Source organism: Bos javanicus, chromosome 19 (genome assembly GCF_032452875.1).
Source record: "Bos javanicus breed banteng chromosome 19, ARS-OSU_banteng_1.0, whole genome shotgun sequence".
NCBI lineage: Eukaryota > Metazoa > Chordata > Mammalia > Artiodactyla > Bovidae > Bos > Bos javanicus.
Genome location: NC_083886.1, coordinates 63,249,449 through 63,263,798, shown reverse-complemented (window position 1 = coordinate 63,263,798; position 14,350 = coordinate 63,249,449). Strand labels below are relative to the sequence as shown.

Sequence of the window (14,350 nt, the reverse complement as noted above, 5' to 3'; positions counted from 1 at the left end):
GAGTTTTCTTAAGTGGAGGTGAGAGCTGACGGCTTCTGGTTATAACAACAGTCAGGGTTCCAGCCTCCAAACAGAAAAATAAACGTGGCAAATTAAGTGTCACTTGTGACAGCGGACAAGCTGCTCTTTAAATGTCCATGTTTACCTTTGGGTGGGGACTCAGGACTCTCTGGGTAGCTGTTCAGCCCCTGCCAGAGCCTGACCCACAACCTGGGCAGAGCAGGGGCAGAGGGAGAGAGGGCGTCAGGGGATCCTTCCCACTGGGCCTGTTTGTTTGTTTGTTTTTTAATGGTTAAGGTAGAGCTGCTAAGAGTCATCTTTTTTTTTAGAAATGTTTGTGTGCCCTTTGTTCCCTGGGGACAACCAGCAGAGACTGCCTGAGCTGACTTGCACAGGGAGCTTGACAAATGCCATCGTGAGAGAATTTACAGCACGGCAATTGGCAAATGGTGCATATCGGGGCTTTTTCCCCTAAAGGAGAGCCCGTTTTGCAGCCTGCTGACCTGTGTTCTGACTAGGGTTGTGTGCTTGCAAAGATAACAGTGAAAAAAGAGGTGACCAACCAGGACTTACTGTATAGCACAGGGAACTCTGCTCAGGAGTCTGTGGTCACCTAAGTGGGAAAAGCATTTGGGAAAGGACAGGTGCACGCACGTGTACACCTGAACCACTTTGGTGCACACTTGAAACCAACACAACAGTGCTACTCAACTGCGCTGTTTACTCACTCAGCTGGTCTGACCCTGCGACCCCATGGACTGTAGCCCACTAGGCTCCTCTGTCTGTGGCATTTCCCAGACAAGAAACTGGAGTGGGTTGTCATTTCCTTCTCCAGGGAGATTGTTCCCACTCAGGGATCGAACCCATATCTCCTGCATTGGCAAGTAGATTCTTTACCACTGCTTCAATATAAAATAAGGATTTTAAAAAAATGGTGAACACAGAAGCTACCCGCTTTTTACCCCTGTTTGCTATACCCAATGAAAAAAATAAAGTAGATTTCTAAAAATGCAACTTAATGTGGCAACAGTAAATATCACTATATGAAAAAATATTATATGTACAGAGGATTGCTATGTATAATATCAGCCAAGATATTCCTGGCAAAGTAGCCTTACCTTTAAAGGAAGACCTAAAGTAGATGAAAGAGGAGAGTGAAAAAATTGGCTTAAAGCTCAACATTCACAAAACTAAGATCATGGCATCTGGTCCCATCACTTCATGGGAAATAGATGGGAAAACAGTGGTAACAGTGTCAGACTTTATTTTTTTGGGCTCCAAAATCACTGCAGATGGTGATTGCAGCCATGAAATTAAAAGACACTTACTCCTTGGAAGGAAAGTTATGACCAACCTAGATAGCATATTCAAAAGCAGAGACATTACTTTGCCAACAAAGGTCCGTCTAGTCAAGGCAATGGTTTTTCCACTGGTCATGTATGGATGTGAGAGTTGGACTGTGAAGAAAGCTGAGCGCCAAAGAATTGATGCTTTTGAACTGTGGTGTTGGAGAAGACTCTTGCCAGTCTCTTGGACTGCAAGGAGATCCAACCAGTCCATCCTAAAGGAGATCAGTCCTGGGTGTTCATTGGAAGGACTGATGCTGAGGCTGAAACTCCAATGCTTTGGTCACCTCATGCGAAGAGTTGACTCACTGGAAAAGACTCTGATGCTGGGAGGGATTGGGGGCAGGAGGAGAAGGGGATGGCAGAGGATGAGATGACTGGATGGCATCACCGACTTGATGGACGTGAGTTTGAGTGAACTCTGGGAGTTGATGATGGACAAGGAGGCCTGGCATGCTGCGATTCATGGGGTCACAAAGAGTCGGACAGGACTGAGCGACTGATCTGATCTGAAAGTAGATACCAAAAAACAAAGCACGAAGTACTGACAGATGTTGCTTTCATCGATAAAAAGAAAACCTGGGTTACAAGTCCCGTGACCTTGAGGGAAGGAGGAAACACCACTCTGCTCCTTTTTTTCTGCAGAACTGGAATTTTCCACGAAAACTGTTTCCTGGAAGAAGCAGCACCTCTTTTAGATTTAAAAAATATATATAACATTCTTTACTTTTGAATAGGAAATACTTGCATGGTTCAAAATCTTAAATTTCGGAACCCTCTCTTCCATTCATGTCTGCTTGTTCACCGACTTCCCGTCCCCAGAGGTAACTGATGTGGCCAGTGTTTTTTCCCTTGTCCCTCTCCACTTTTATTCTTATGGATTTGATGACATAACATCCGCACTGTCCGGAAACTTGCTTTACACTCTTGTCAATAGTTTTCCTATACAGCCCAACTTGTGTGGTTATCTACACAAACTTTACAATTACAAAACACTTTTAAAATGGAAACCTTAAAAGGGCTTAAACAGGCGTATTGAATAGCATTATTATAGTGCTTTCTTGCATTATTGATGAGAGTGTAATTGGCACATCTTTGCAGAGGGCAATTTTCCATTTCAGAATTATATTCAGTGGGGCTTCCTAGGTGGCTCAGTGGTAAAGAATCTGCCTGTCAATGTGGGAGACGCACAAGAGACCCAGGGTTCAGTCCCTGGATCAGGAAGATCTATGGGAGTGGGAAATGGCAACCCTCCAGTATTCTTGCTTGAAAAATTCCTTGGGCAGAGGAGCCTGGCAAGCTAAGAGCCAGACACAACCGAACAACTGAGCGTACACATACACACCCCTTGACTCAGCAATTTCATTTCTGCAGCTTATCCACCTTGCACAAGTGTGCAAGAAAGTGTGTTCACAGATGTTCACTACAGCGCTGTTTGTGTGTCCCTGGTGGCTCAGACAGGAAAGACTTCACCCATAATGCAGGAGACTTGGGTTCGATCCCAGAGTTGGGAAGATCTCCTGGAGGAGGGCATGGCAACCCACTCCAGTATTCTTGCCTGGAGAATCCCATGGATAGAGGAGCCTGACCGGCTACAGTCCATGGGGTAGAAAAGAACTGGACACGCCTGAGTGACTAAACACCCAGTGTTGTTTATAACTACACAAATGGAGAAAATACAAGCGTCTGTGATAGGGTATTACAGGGATGGCTCTGTATTTAGTGACATGGAAGAATTTCTAATTTCAGCACAGTTTGTGGAGTGGATCTCATGTTTTTGTTCTTGTTAAAAATATTGTTTACATACACATATAAACACAGACGATTTGCTGTGCATGACAAGTACACAAACATTAGTGATAGCTGGCCTTAGGGGTGATGAGGAATGACTTCCACTTTTTACTTTACGTATTTCTGTAATTTTGCAATTAAACAACTGACGCACACAAAAACTGCCTTTGCGATGGTTCCTCCCCGCCTCATGCTGTTTCTCCCGTGGGAATGCCCGCCTCCGCGTTTTCTTCTCCAGCTTCCAGGGCCAAACTCCCTAGGAATGTCCTCTTTGAAGCGTTTCCAGTTGTACAGCTGAATGTGAGCTTCTCTCTCGAGCCTGCAAATCTGTACACACTTCCCATCTCTTTTGGTGTCCTTGCCGTATGTAACAGGTACTTGACAAATCCCTGGGGAATGAATGAATGTGCTCCTTATCTCAGCTGCAGTGAGAACTACCCTCTGTATTTTTCTGGAAAGACAGTTAGTGGGAATCACAGGCTTACTCAGGAGAAGCTGACCTGCATGCTGTTCGGATAGCGTAGGTTTGCTCTGATGCTAAAGTTCCCTGAAATCCTGCCTGCCACTCTTCCCTCTTTCTGACTGTATCATCTCATAAATTTCTCTGTTCTCCTGAGTCAGGACAGCCTGAACTGATCTTGAGGATTAATTTCTGTCCTTTCTGCTGAAATAACCAGTCTCTCTTTGGCATCTGGACGCATGTTCCCTGCCAAGAGCAAGGGTGCCAAGCCCTCTCAGCAGAGCTATTTCAACTGCATGACTTAGAATTTATATTTTGCTACATTCGCTGGTTACGAAGCAGTGATGAGAAGTGACATCCTCTCTGCTTTACTGAGGTCCCCTAGGGAGGAATCTGGTGATTATCCATGAATTATTTTCTAATTAATTTACTGTGTCCCCGCCCTGCCCCGCTCTGTTCATTCCCCAGCATGTTTGGAAGATGCTGAGTCAGGTGCAGAAGTACCCCATCACCTGGCTCAGGACAGATGATCTGTGGAGGTTCACAGAGTCCAGACCATCCGCATGTAAGATCCTGAACAGCAGGAGGGAGGCAGGAGAGGCTGGCAGGTGCTCAGGCAAATTCCTTCTGCTGGAAACAGTTCCATGGTCCTTGTGTGGCCGCATTGGGAGGGAGATGGGGGCACCAGGGAAAGATTTCAGAGCCACATCGTGTGTTTTCTTCCCAACTAAACTCTACGTTTTTTGAGGGCAGGAACCTGCCTAAGATTTTTGCATCTTAGTATTTGACAAAGTGCTCTGCGTGCAGGAAATGCTCTATAAATAACTGGTCCTTGGATGCCCGAACAATTTTCCTGCTGCAAAAACTCCATCAGACTCCAAAATACTAGCATCAAAAAACTCAAGGGGAAAAATGTTTGGAATACAGGGGTCACACTGTCACCCTAGAGTTCTATCTCTGCTGGATGGGAACGCACAAAGTTACTTTCTGACTTATTTATTATCTTACTCATTTCCTGAATTTCCAAAAGCACTCTGCCATAAAGAAAATTATAAAAGCATTACGGTGAGCCTCTGAGAGACTTGGCTTTCTACCTAAATCTGTGCATCTGTTTTATCCATATTGTCTGTTTCAATATTCTTATCCTTGACAATGGTCATAGGAAGAACATTTTCCCAGAGTTATTTTGTTTGGGTGGTGACAAGTTTGGAAATACCTTCCTCTTTCTTATCCTATTTCTCTTGTGAATAAGAATGATCCAGGTTTAATGGGACCTGATGCTTATATATTTGGAAGACAATTTCTAAGAAAAAGAGTACAAAACTGTGATCACAAAATCAGGCATGAGTGACTATTTCTTTGGAATGAGAAAGGATGTCAACAAATTTCTAGAACCTTTTTTTCATACATACATAAGATTTCATACATAACATAGAAATACATCTTGATTGCAACCTGCCTCAGAAATGCACTTTATTTCTGAGACCACTGGGCCCATGCAGGCTGCATGTCCCCAAGACAGAATTATCTGGAACAGAGGATTCTCTCCAAATGCCCCTCAGCAGTCTGGTGGGCTCTCCACTGAAATCCCTGACATCAGGGAGCTATAGTCAATATCCTGGGTAAACCATCATGGAAGAGAATATGGAGAAGAACATGTATCTATGGGCTTCCCTGGTGGCTCAGCTGGTAAAGAACCCACCTGCAATGTGGGAGACCTGGGTTTGATCCCTGGGTTGGGAAGATACCCTAGAGGAGGGCATGGCAACCCACTCCAGTATTCTGGTCTGGAGAATCCCATGGACAGAGGAGCTTGGTGGGCTACAGTCCATGATGTCGCAAAGAGTCAGACACGACTGACTAAGCACAACATATATATATATATATATATAAACTGAGTAACTTACATCAAACCAGTCCCTCCTAAAGGAAATCAGTCCTCAATATTCACTGGAAGGACTGATGCTGAAGCTGAAACTCCAATACTTTGGCCACCTGATGCGAAGAACTGACTCACTGGAAAAGACCCTGATGCTGGGAAAGATTGAAGGCGGGAGGAGAGGGGACAACAGAGGACAATGAGATGGTTGGATGGCATCATCGACTTGATGGCCATGAGTTTGAGCAGACTCTGGGAGTTGGCGATGGACAGGGAGGCCTGGCATGCTGTGGTCCGTGGAGTTGCAAAGAGTTGGACATGACTGAGCGCCTGAACTGAACTGATATTCATATATACTGAGTCACTTTGCTGTACAGCAGAAATTAACCCAATATTGTAAATCAACTATACTTCACTACAATTAAAATAAAATGAATCCTGTGATTTTTCATAAACGGGTCGGGACGTCTCCCTGCTGCTCCATCCTGCAGATGCCAACAAACAGCACAGCCCCACCTTATCCCCTTCTGTTCCCCTGCCTCCCACTGCATTTATCCCTGTGTCTTTGAGGCCAAGACAAGTCCACGGAAGCCTTGAGCCCATCTTACACCCAATAGCTTCTACCTCCCGCCCCACCCCCTTATATTCCTCCCTCAACTGATAACCCCAGTCTGTTCTGTGCATCTGTGAGTCATATAATGCCATAATGCTAAATCACTGCAGATGGTGATTGCAGCCATGAAATTAAAAGATGCTTACTCCTTGGAAGGAAAGTTATGACCAACCTAGATAGCATATTCAAAAGCAGAGACATTACTTTGCCAACAAAGGTCCGTCTAGTCAAGGCTATGGTTTTTCCTGTGATCATGTATGGATGTGAGAGTTGGACTGTGAAGAAGGCTGAGCACCGAAGAATTGATGCTTTTGAACTGTGGTGTTGGAGAAGACTCTTGAGAGTCCCTTGGACTCTGCAAGGAGATCCAACCAGTCCATTCTGAAGGAGATCAGCCCTGGGATTTCTTTGGAAGGAATGATGCTAAAGCTGAAACTCCAGTACTTTGGCCACCTCATGCGAAGAGTTGACTCATTGGAAAAGACTCTGATGCTGGGAGGGATTGGGGGCAGGAGGAGAAGGGGACGACAGAGGATGAGATGGCTGGATGGCATCATTGACTCGATGGACGTGAGTCTGAGTGAACTCCGGGAGCTGGTGATGGACAGGGAGGCCTGGCGTGCTGCGATTCATGGGGTTGCGAAGAGTCGGACACGACTGAGTGACTGAACAGAACTGAACTGAAGCTTCTTTTATGCTATAGTCATTAGTTCGTTGTATTTTTTTAGGATTCCACATATAAATGATGCACAGTATCTCTATTTCGGTCTGGCTTATCTCACTTAGTCTGACTTATTTCATGACACCTTCCAGGTCCCCCCCATGCTGCTGCAAATGGCAAGACCTCGTTCCTTTTAAAGGCTAATATTCCACTGTATAAACCACATCTTCTCTATCCATTCACCCGTGGATGGACACCTAGGTTGTTACCATGTCCTGGCCCTTGTCAGCAGACCTTGCCGACTTTGGGCGGCCCATCACAATGAGCTGGATGCTATGGCAAGCCTAGAGGGACATTCCTGGAGCTGGGACTCTGGCCTCAGTGAGCAGCCTGTATCTCTACCCCAGCAACAACTTCCAGACCTGTCGCCGAAGGTGACAGTAGATTGGACACCCTGGAGAAGATGGCAGCATGATCTCTGGTCCGAGGGATCCCTGGAGTCGAGGCAGGGAACTAGCAGGTAGCTTCCAGCTGGGCCAAGCTTCCCAGATTCTGGTCCTGGGCCCAGAGCTAAGCACCGAAGTGACCACCAAACATCACTTGCTCCATGCAAGCAAAACTGGAAAGAGTTGCAAAGCGTAACCTCTCAGGGAGAGTCTCAGTTACACAAAGACAGTCGAGGCTCTGAGAAGTCCTGCGGTCAGGCCTCCTGTGCAGGAGGCACTTCCTAAACCTTTCCGTTCCGAGCACAGGAGGGCATGCCCTGGATTCTGTATGGGCACGATGGACTTTGAGAAACACCAAACATTAACACTGAGCCCTCACTCTCACCCCAGTGTGACCGTTTACAGAGCGGAGGGCCCACGGCTGAGAACGACACGTTCCCATAGGATCCCACCTCCGTGGTGTAGACCCGAGGTTCTCGACTAGGGGCAACCGCACCCCTCGTGGGTGGCACCACTGAGAGACATCTTGGCATCACGGCTGGTGGGGGCAGTGCTGACGGACGCTACCAAACATCCTGCAATGCATTCTCCTATTTTATTTAATTTTCTGTTGAGCCCAGCAAGACAGAAAATCATCTTCCCCAAATGTCAGCAGTGCTGAGGCTGAGAAGCCCTGGCCCGGAGCCACAGAATCATGAGCAAATGAAGCACTTAATCCTCTGATAACGACCTGAAAATTGCTGTGATGGGTTCTGGACTCTGAGAAACTCAAGATTTTCCATACACAGCCTAAAACCCTCCTCAGGCTCTGCTACCCTCCCCCTGCACACTCTGCCCAGCAAAAATTTAAATATTATTTAATTGTTTAAAAAAAGACAAGTGTGAGTCAGCAGCTGTTTAGCTGTCCCGCTTGTACCAACCCAGCAAGCATATGGATAAAATAGCAACACACGTGGTACTTGCAAAAGAGGCAATGCTGAATTTTGGCTTTTTTCATCCTCTGACTGTGAGACCTAAAATAAACAAATAAATGTTTCTCTCTCTCTCACACACACACAGTAAACCAATGACACTGACATTGGATGGCTATTTCACCATTTCCCAAGGGCAGAAAACAGAACTTTAAGTCTAAAGGCAGTGCTCAGAGTGAACTAAGGAAAAAGAAGTGCCTTAAAGACCCAAACACTGGATCCTTCAATAAACAGACGGTGACCCAAATATACTTGTTTTCAACAGTGTTTGAACTTGGCCTTACCGCCTGTCACCCAGGCCTTGGCTGCCCCAGTAGAGAGGGATATGAATTAGGGGTTCTGGAGGGGGGTCGCATAATTCCATGGTTGGCAGGCAGATTTCCCTGCGGCTTCCCTGCAGGTTAAACTCTCCCCAGCCCTTGGCCTGTGCACTGTGCTGATTTGCATGTATTATTTTTCCATCTGATTTCCCCACGGAGAGGATAATTGGTCTCCTTTCCTCCTCAGCCCAAGAAGTGACCTGTGGGGGAGGGTGGCCTGCTGAGAAGCGGATATGGTTTCTGTTCGGGTGGAATTTCACCCACCCCTGTTCTAAGAAGGTGGCGGACTCTGTTTCCTTGTCTTCTTGTTGCTGTTCAGTCAGTCCCACGTTGTATCTCATTTTTTGTGACCTTAGCCAGCCAGGCTCCTCTGTCCATGGGATTCTCCAGGCAGGAATACTGGAGTGGGTTGCCGTACCTTCCTCCAGGGGATCTTCCCAACCTAGGAACTGAACCCTAGTCCCTTATGTCTCCTGCGTTGGCAGGCGGGTTCTTTACCACTAGCGCCACCTGGGAAGCCCCAGCTTTTAAAGGCTCTGGCCAGGAAGTGACGTTGTGAAGTTCCGCCCACAGGCTGGGCTGGAAGTTGGCCCACGGGCCTCCCGGCTCCCAGCCGCGAGGAGGCTGGGACCCACTTGGGGGCACGTGGATTCTGGGGCTTCCGCCCCCAGCCTCGGGCGCTTGTTTAGCATCGGAGGCATCACTTTATTGAACGCTCTTACACCTGCGTTTCTGAAGAGCTTATTACAAATGGCTTTTGGGGTTTCCCCCCTGCATTGTCTTAGTCTAACTCCCCGAAGTCCTGGGACCAAACTACATTTCTCCAAACTACACGGGAGGAGATGAAGGTCCGCATAGGTGAGCGGACGACAGAGTCAGTGAAAAGGGGGAGCCTGACACCACGGTTCTGAGCCGAGACCACTCTGCTCTCCCACGGAGGCCGCACAGACCGTGAGGCTTTGCAAGGAATATCGAGGCTATTAGGGCTTCCCAGCTGGTGCGGTGGTAAAGAACCCGCCTGCCAATGCAGGATAGACGAGAGTTCTGGGATTGATCCCTGGGTCGGGAAGATCCCCTGGAGGAGGAAATGGCAGCCCGCTCCAGTATTCTGGGAAACGCCGGGGACAGAGGAGCCTGGCGGGCTACAGTCCACAGGGTTGCAAAGAGCTGGACAGGACTGAGCACACACACACACACACACACACACTCACACTGAGAATGCTGATAGAAACTTCTTAAGCATCAGGATGGTGGTGGAAACACTGAATCCGCTGGTCTGTTTTCTGTTGAGAAAGTAATAACTGTACCAAGATTTCACTGAGATTTTGCTAACTGGGCTGATTTCCCAACACAAACCCCTTCTTTCCTGATTGAAATACAATCACTTCCTCCTTGGAAGCGGTGTCGCAATAGACCCTGTGTTTCCACTCGGGCTTCACTGGCCCGGCCCGTCCTGACCTCCCGGAGTCACGGCTCAGGCTTGGTTCACGGTGAGAGGTCAGGGCTCGAGCCGGAGGGGACGGAGGGCGGGGGACCAGCTCAGGGAGGGGCGCTCAGAGGCCAGCCCTGGCGGAGAACCACGAGGACCGCGGTCACGAGAACAGAAATCAGGAGGAAGAGGAGCAGCGACCCCGACTGGGCCAAGAGGCCTGAATGAAGGAAGGCGATCGCTCACCCTCACCTCACTCCTGGATCGCGTCCAGTGCTGCCTGAAGCACTGTGCAGGTTTTATTCATGGTTCTTGCTCAGTTGCTCAGTCGTGTCCGACTCTTTGCGACCCCATAGGCTGCACGCAGCACGCCCGGCCTCCCTGTCCTTCACTGTCTCCCGGAGTTTGCTCAAACTCATGTGCACTGAGTGGGTGATGCCATCCAACCATCGCATCCTCTGTGTTCCCCTTCTCCTCCTGCCCTCAGTCTTTCCCAGCATCGGGGTCTTTCCCAGTAAGCCGGCTCTTCGCATCAGGTGGCCCAAGGATTGGAGCTTCAGCTTCAGCATCAGTCCTTTTGTCAAGCACTGTCTGAAGCAATTTGCAACTTTTACTTGTGGACTCCTCCCAGAAACTGCTTATAAGGTCAGTGTGACTGTTACTCCATCCACCCTAAAGAAATGGGGCCCGGATGAAGGCAGCACAGGTGAACTCTCCAAGGTCGCCCGGCTAAGAAGCGGCAGACGTGTGATGAGACTCCAGCCTGGAGTCAGAATGTGGGGGAGAGATTCCAGTAACGCTTTCACCCTCGGTTATAAAAACAAAGAAATTACAGTATAACCATACAAAGCAGGTCTGTGGAGTATAAGGGCGGATGAATTCGGCTCTTTCCAAAGCTTTTGCTGCTTACTGACAACCTCCTCTCTGGCAGGACCGCACAGGCTCTCTGCATCCAGAGCAGAGAGCTGGACGCGGTACTGGCCGTCCTGCCTCTGGGACGCTGACTGCTGCCCACCAGTGCGCTCCGGTGGCATCTCAGCTTTGTCTCCAGGACCCAGCCTGAGACGCAAGGCAAAGTTGCCATCACTGTTGCACCACGGCCTTTGACATCCGTGTTCCGGTGAGACCCAGCTTGTCTGAGCGGCCATCCTCGTGTGAAGGTGGGGATACCAGTGCCTCTCGTAGCGGGCGGTTCTGAGGGTTCAAGGTGATGGTCCGTGGGGTGGGGCCAGCCCTGCACCTGTGCAGAATGGCTGTCACCCATTTTCAATGCCACCAGCTCAAGGTCAGAGGGAAAGGTCCCCAGTGAGGCAAGAGCAGCCTACTGAACTGGCTTGATAAGTGCTTTGTGAAAAAAAGAGAAGAGGAAAAGGAGGATTTCTGCCAAGTCAGTGAGAAACATCAGCTAATGGCTTTCCCCAGGTGTGTGTGTGCGTATGTGTGTGTGCACTTGTGCGAGCACATGTGTGCCTGTGTGTACATGTGTGTGTGTGTGTGCACGTGTGTGTGTGTGGGGGGGCGCATATAATTTCTGGAGTTGTTCTTTCAGTCGCTCAGTCATGCTGACTCTGTGACCCCATGGACTGTAGCCCACCAGGCTCCTCTGTCCACAGGATTCTCCAGGCAAGAATACTAGAGTGGGTTGCCATTTCCTTCTCCAGGCAATCTTCCTGACCCAGGGATTGAACCTGGGTCTCCTGTATTGGCACGCGGGTTCTTCACCACTGAGCACTGGGGAAGCCCTGTAATTTCTGAGGTAGGTAGACTAATTGCAGATGCCCCGTCTGTGTTTTCCCCCTCGGTAAGCTCTAGATATCACAGTGACTATGGAGAGATGAACATGCATATTTTCTCTCTGGAAGCAGCAGCAGAGGCTGAGGCAGGCCAGGGCTGGGCTGGAAGCTCCGGGGTTTTTTCCTGGCATCTGGAGAACGCAGATCCTGCTTCTCGTGTCTCGTGCACCCAAGCAGGCATTAAACATTAATGAATATGGTGGGCTGTTGATGGAAATCAAATCACCCACACGGAACGCAGAGCAATAACCAACTGGTGGTGCTTTACCTGCTGCTGACTCAGGGCGGCGGGAGCCAGGCCCTCTGCCCCGTGCCTTACCCTGGAGACCTCACTCTGCCCTCTGCCCACTGGGTCATGTCTGCGGCCCACTTTACGGAGCAGGAAACCGAGAAAATGAGCCTCAGGTCTCCCAGTGTTTATGTAGCAGAGTCAGGATTTAAACCCAGAGCTGCCCAACCACAAAGCCTCTGGAGTTCTCATGTATTCACTCATTTCTTGTTGTTCAGTTGCCAAGTCGTGACGGACTCTTTGTGACCCCATGGACTGCAGCACACCAGGCTCCCCTGTCCCTCACCATCCTCCAGAGTTTGCCCAAGTTCATGCCCACTGAGTCGGTGAAGCCATCCAACCATCTCATCGTCTGTCATCCCCTTCTCCTCCCGCCTTCAATCTTTCCCAGCATCAAAGTCTTTTCCAGTGAGTCATCTCTTCAAATCAGGTGGCCAAAGTATTGGAGCTTCAGCTTCAGCATCAGTCCTTCCAATGAATATTCAGGGTTGATTTCCTTTAGGATTGACTGCTTGGCTCTCCTTGCAGTCCAAGGGACTCTCAAGAGTCCTCTCCAGGACCACAGTTTGAAAGCATCAGTTCTTCAGTGCTCTGCCTTCTTCACTCATTTGGAAACACTTATCAAGCACCTGCTGTACACAAGCAGCATTTTAGACTCTGGGGTCATATGGCCAAGAAGCAAGCAAACATCCAGCCTTCTGCCTGTTTCCCGTGGCAGCCCTAACAAGCAACTCAGACTTGGGGGCTTTACGGACATGTGTTCTCAGAGTTCTGGAGCCACGAGTTTGAGATTGTGGTGTCAGCAGGGCTGCATTCCTTCCGGGAGGACCCACTCTTTGCTTCTTCTGGCTCCGGTGGCTGCTGACGTTCCTTGGCTTGTGGTCACGTCCCTCCAGCCTCTGCCTTCTTGGTCCCAACATCTCCTTTCCTGTCTGTGTCTAAGCTCACTCTGTTTTTCTCTTGCCAAGGACACGTGCCGTGGGATTCAGGGCCACCCACGTACTCCAGCCGGGTCTCCTCCTGTCAAGACGATTAAATACCTCAGCAAAGATATTTTTTCCAAAGAAGATAACGGTGTTCTGGGGATCGGGGTTTGGCTACATCCACTCAGTTCAACACGTCCTTGAAAAGCTGACAGTCCAGTGAGGGTGCACCCGAAGCATGCCAGTAAACGAGAGGCCAGTATGGCGTGACAAAAGCCCTGATGAAAGTCACGCAGGAGTTGGTGAAAGAGGCCGGGCCTCTCTTTGGGTTGGAGGGACAGGACAGATTCTCCGAGTGGGCCACTTTGCAGGCTGTCCTGAAGGACAGGAGTTAGCTGACCACCTCCAGTGGTGCCCAGGGTTCTCGCCTTGTTCACCTGCTTGCTTATTTACACTTTAAAGAGTAAATAACATTACGGGGTGTGTTAGGCACAGCAACTGCCCCCCACCCCCGCCCAGAGAGTGAGAACGAAGCATTGTCACAGATGCAGATAAAGTGATTTTAAGCATCACAAATCACAAGTGGCCTAAACAGCGCTAGCTCAGTTCCTACCAAAAAGAAGGGCTGCAGATCAACTGCTATAAATCCAAGCCCATCATTTTTGGCTGACCTCCCTTGACCTTTTGACGGATTTACAGCCCATGGCAGAACAGAACACCACCTCATCCAGTTACCTGGGGTGCACATTTCCGAGTTTAACCTGGAGGGGCCCCTGGTAAGTTACACTGCTCAAATTAAGCATCCGATGGTCGCTTTCTTGATGGCTTTTTAATACCTAAGGTGAGCACTGGCGTATCGTCTGTTCTGGTGTTTTTCCAGCCAAACGTGTTGTGGTCACGTTCTGCAGCACGTGGGCTTCACGTATGGACCTCCCGTTGGCTTGCCTGTCACAGCAGATCCAGGCGAACCGGCCGAGGAGGCTGCGGGCTGTCCCAGTAGTCTGGCCCCTGTCTGGGCTCTGTGGCTTGAGGCCGGTGGCTTGAGTTCCCTTGCCCGTCCTGTTTGACTCTGAGACCTTCATAAAGAGCCTTTGTTCCCACATCCAAGTTCAGTTAATTAGCAGATCTATTTCCCTGTCCCGAATGACGACCCTGACGACCACACTCCAGGCACCCCCCGGAGTCTCATCCTAAATGCACTGCTGCTCAACGCCTATCAGAAGCTCTGGCAGAGAGAGCAAGATCTGCTGTGTAAATGATAAAGTGCTCTTTTGTGTAAACAGGAAAACAATCCTTTTAAAAATTGAAAGTAAAATGGCAGCTGCATGGCCTTCCTAGGCATCATGAGATGTGCGTGACTACAGCGGGCTTCGCGGGGCTTCCCCTAAACACATGTCCATGACCTAACCTTCAGGTGGCGCTAGTGATA

The 14,350-nt window shown here is 49.1% G+C and overlaps 1 protein-coding gene and 1 long non-coding RNA gene across 4 annotated transcripts in view; one reads left to right on the top strand and one right to left on the bottom strand.

Annotated features, from left to right (window-relative positions):
• FAM20A (FAM20A golgi associated secretory pathway pseudokinase) overlaps positions 1-14,350 on the bottom strand; it is a 40,279-nt gene that overhangs the window by 12,885 nt on the left and 13,044 nt on the right. The window contains exons 2-3 of one of the 3 annotated variants that reach the window (XM_061393010.1): positions 4,110-4,247; positions 3,292-3,526 (exon numbers count right to left, since the gene is read on the bottom strand). The exons of the other annotated variants lie outside the window; for them this stretch is intronic. Of the exons in view, the coding sequence (XP_061248994.1) occupies positions 3,292-3,329 (38 nt within the window). The 5' untranslated portion in view covers positions 3,330-3,526; positions 4,110-4,247. The remainder of the gene's footprint in view (positions 1-3,291; positions 3,527-4,109; positions 4,248-14,350) is intronic. 3 annotated transcript variants of the gene reach the window in all.
• LOC133232976 (uncharacterized) lies at positions 6,111-13,487 on the top strand. Its single transcript, XR_009731548.1, has 2 exons — positions 6,111-10,561; positions 10,848-13,487. It is a non-coding gene; the product is annotated as an uncharacterized LOC133232976 (long non-coding RNA).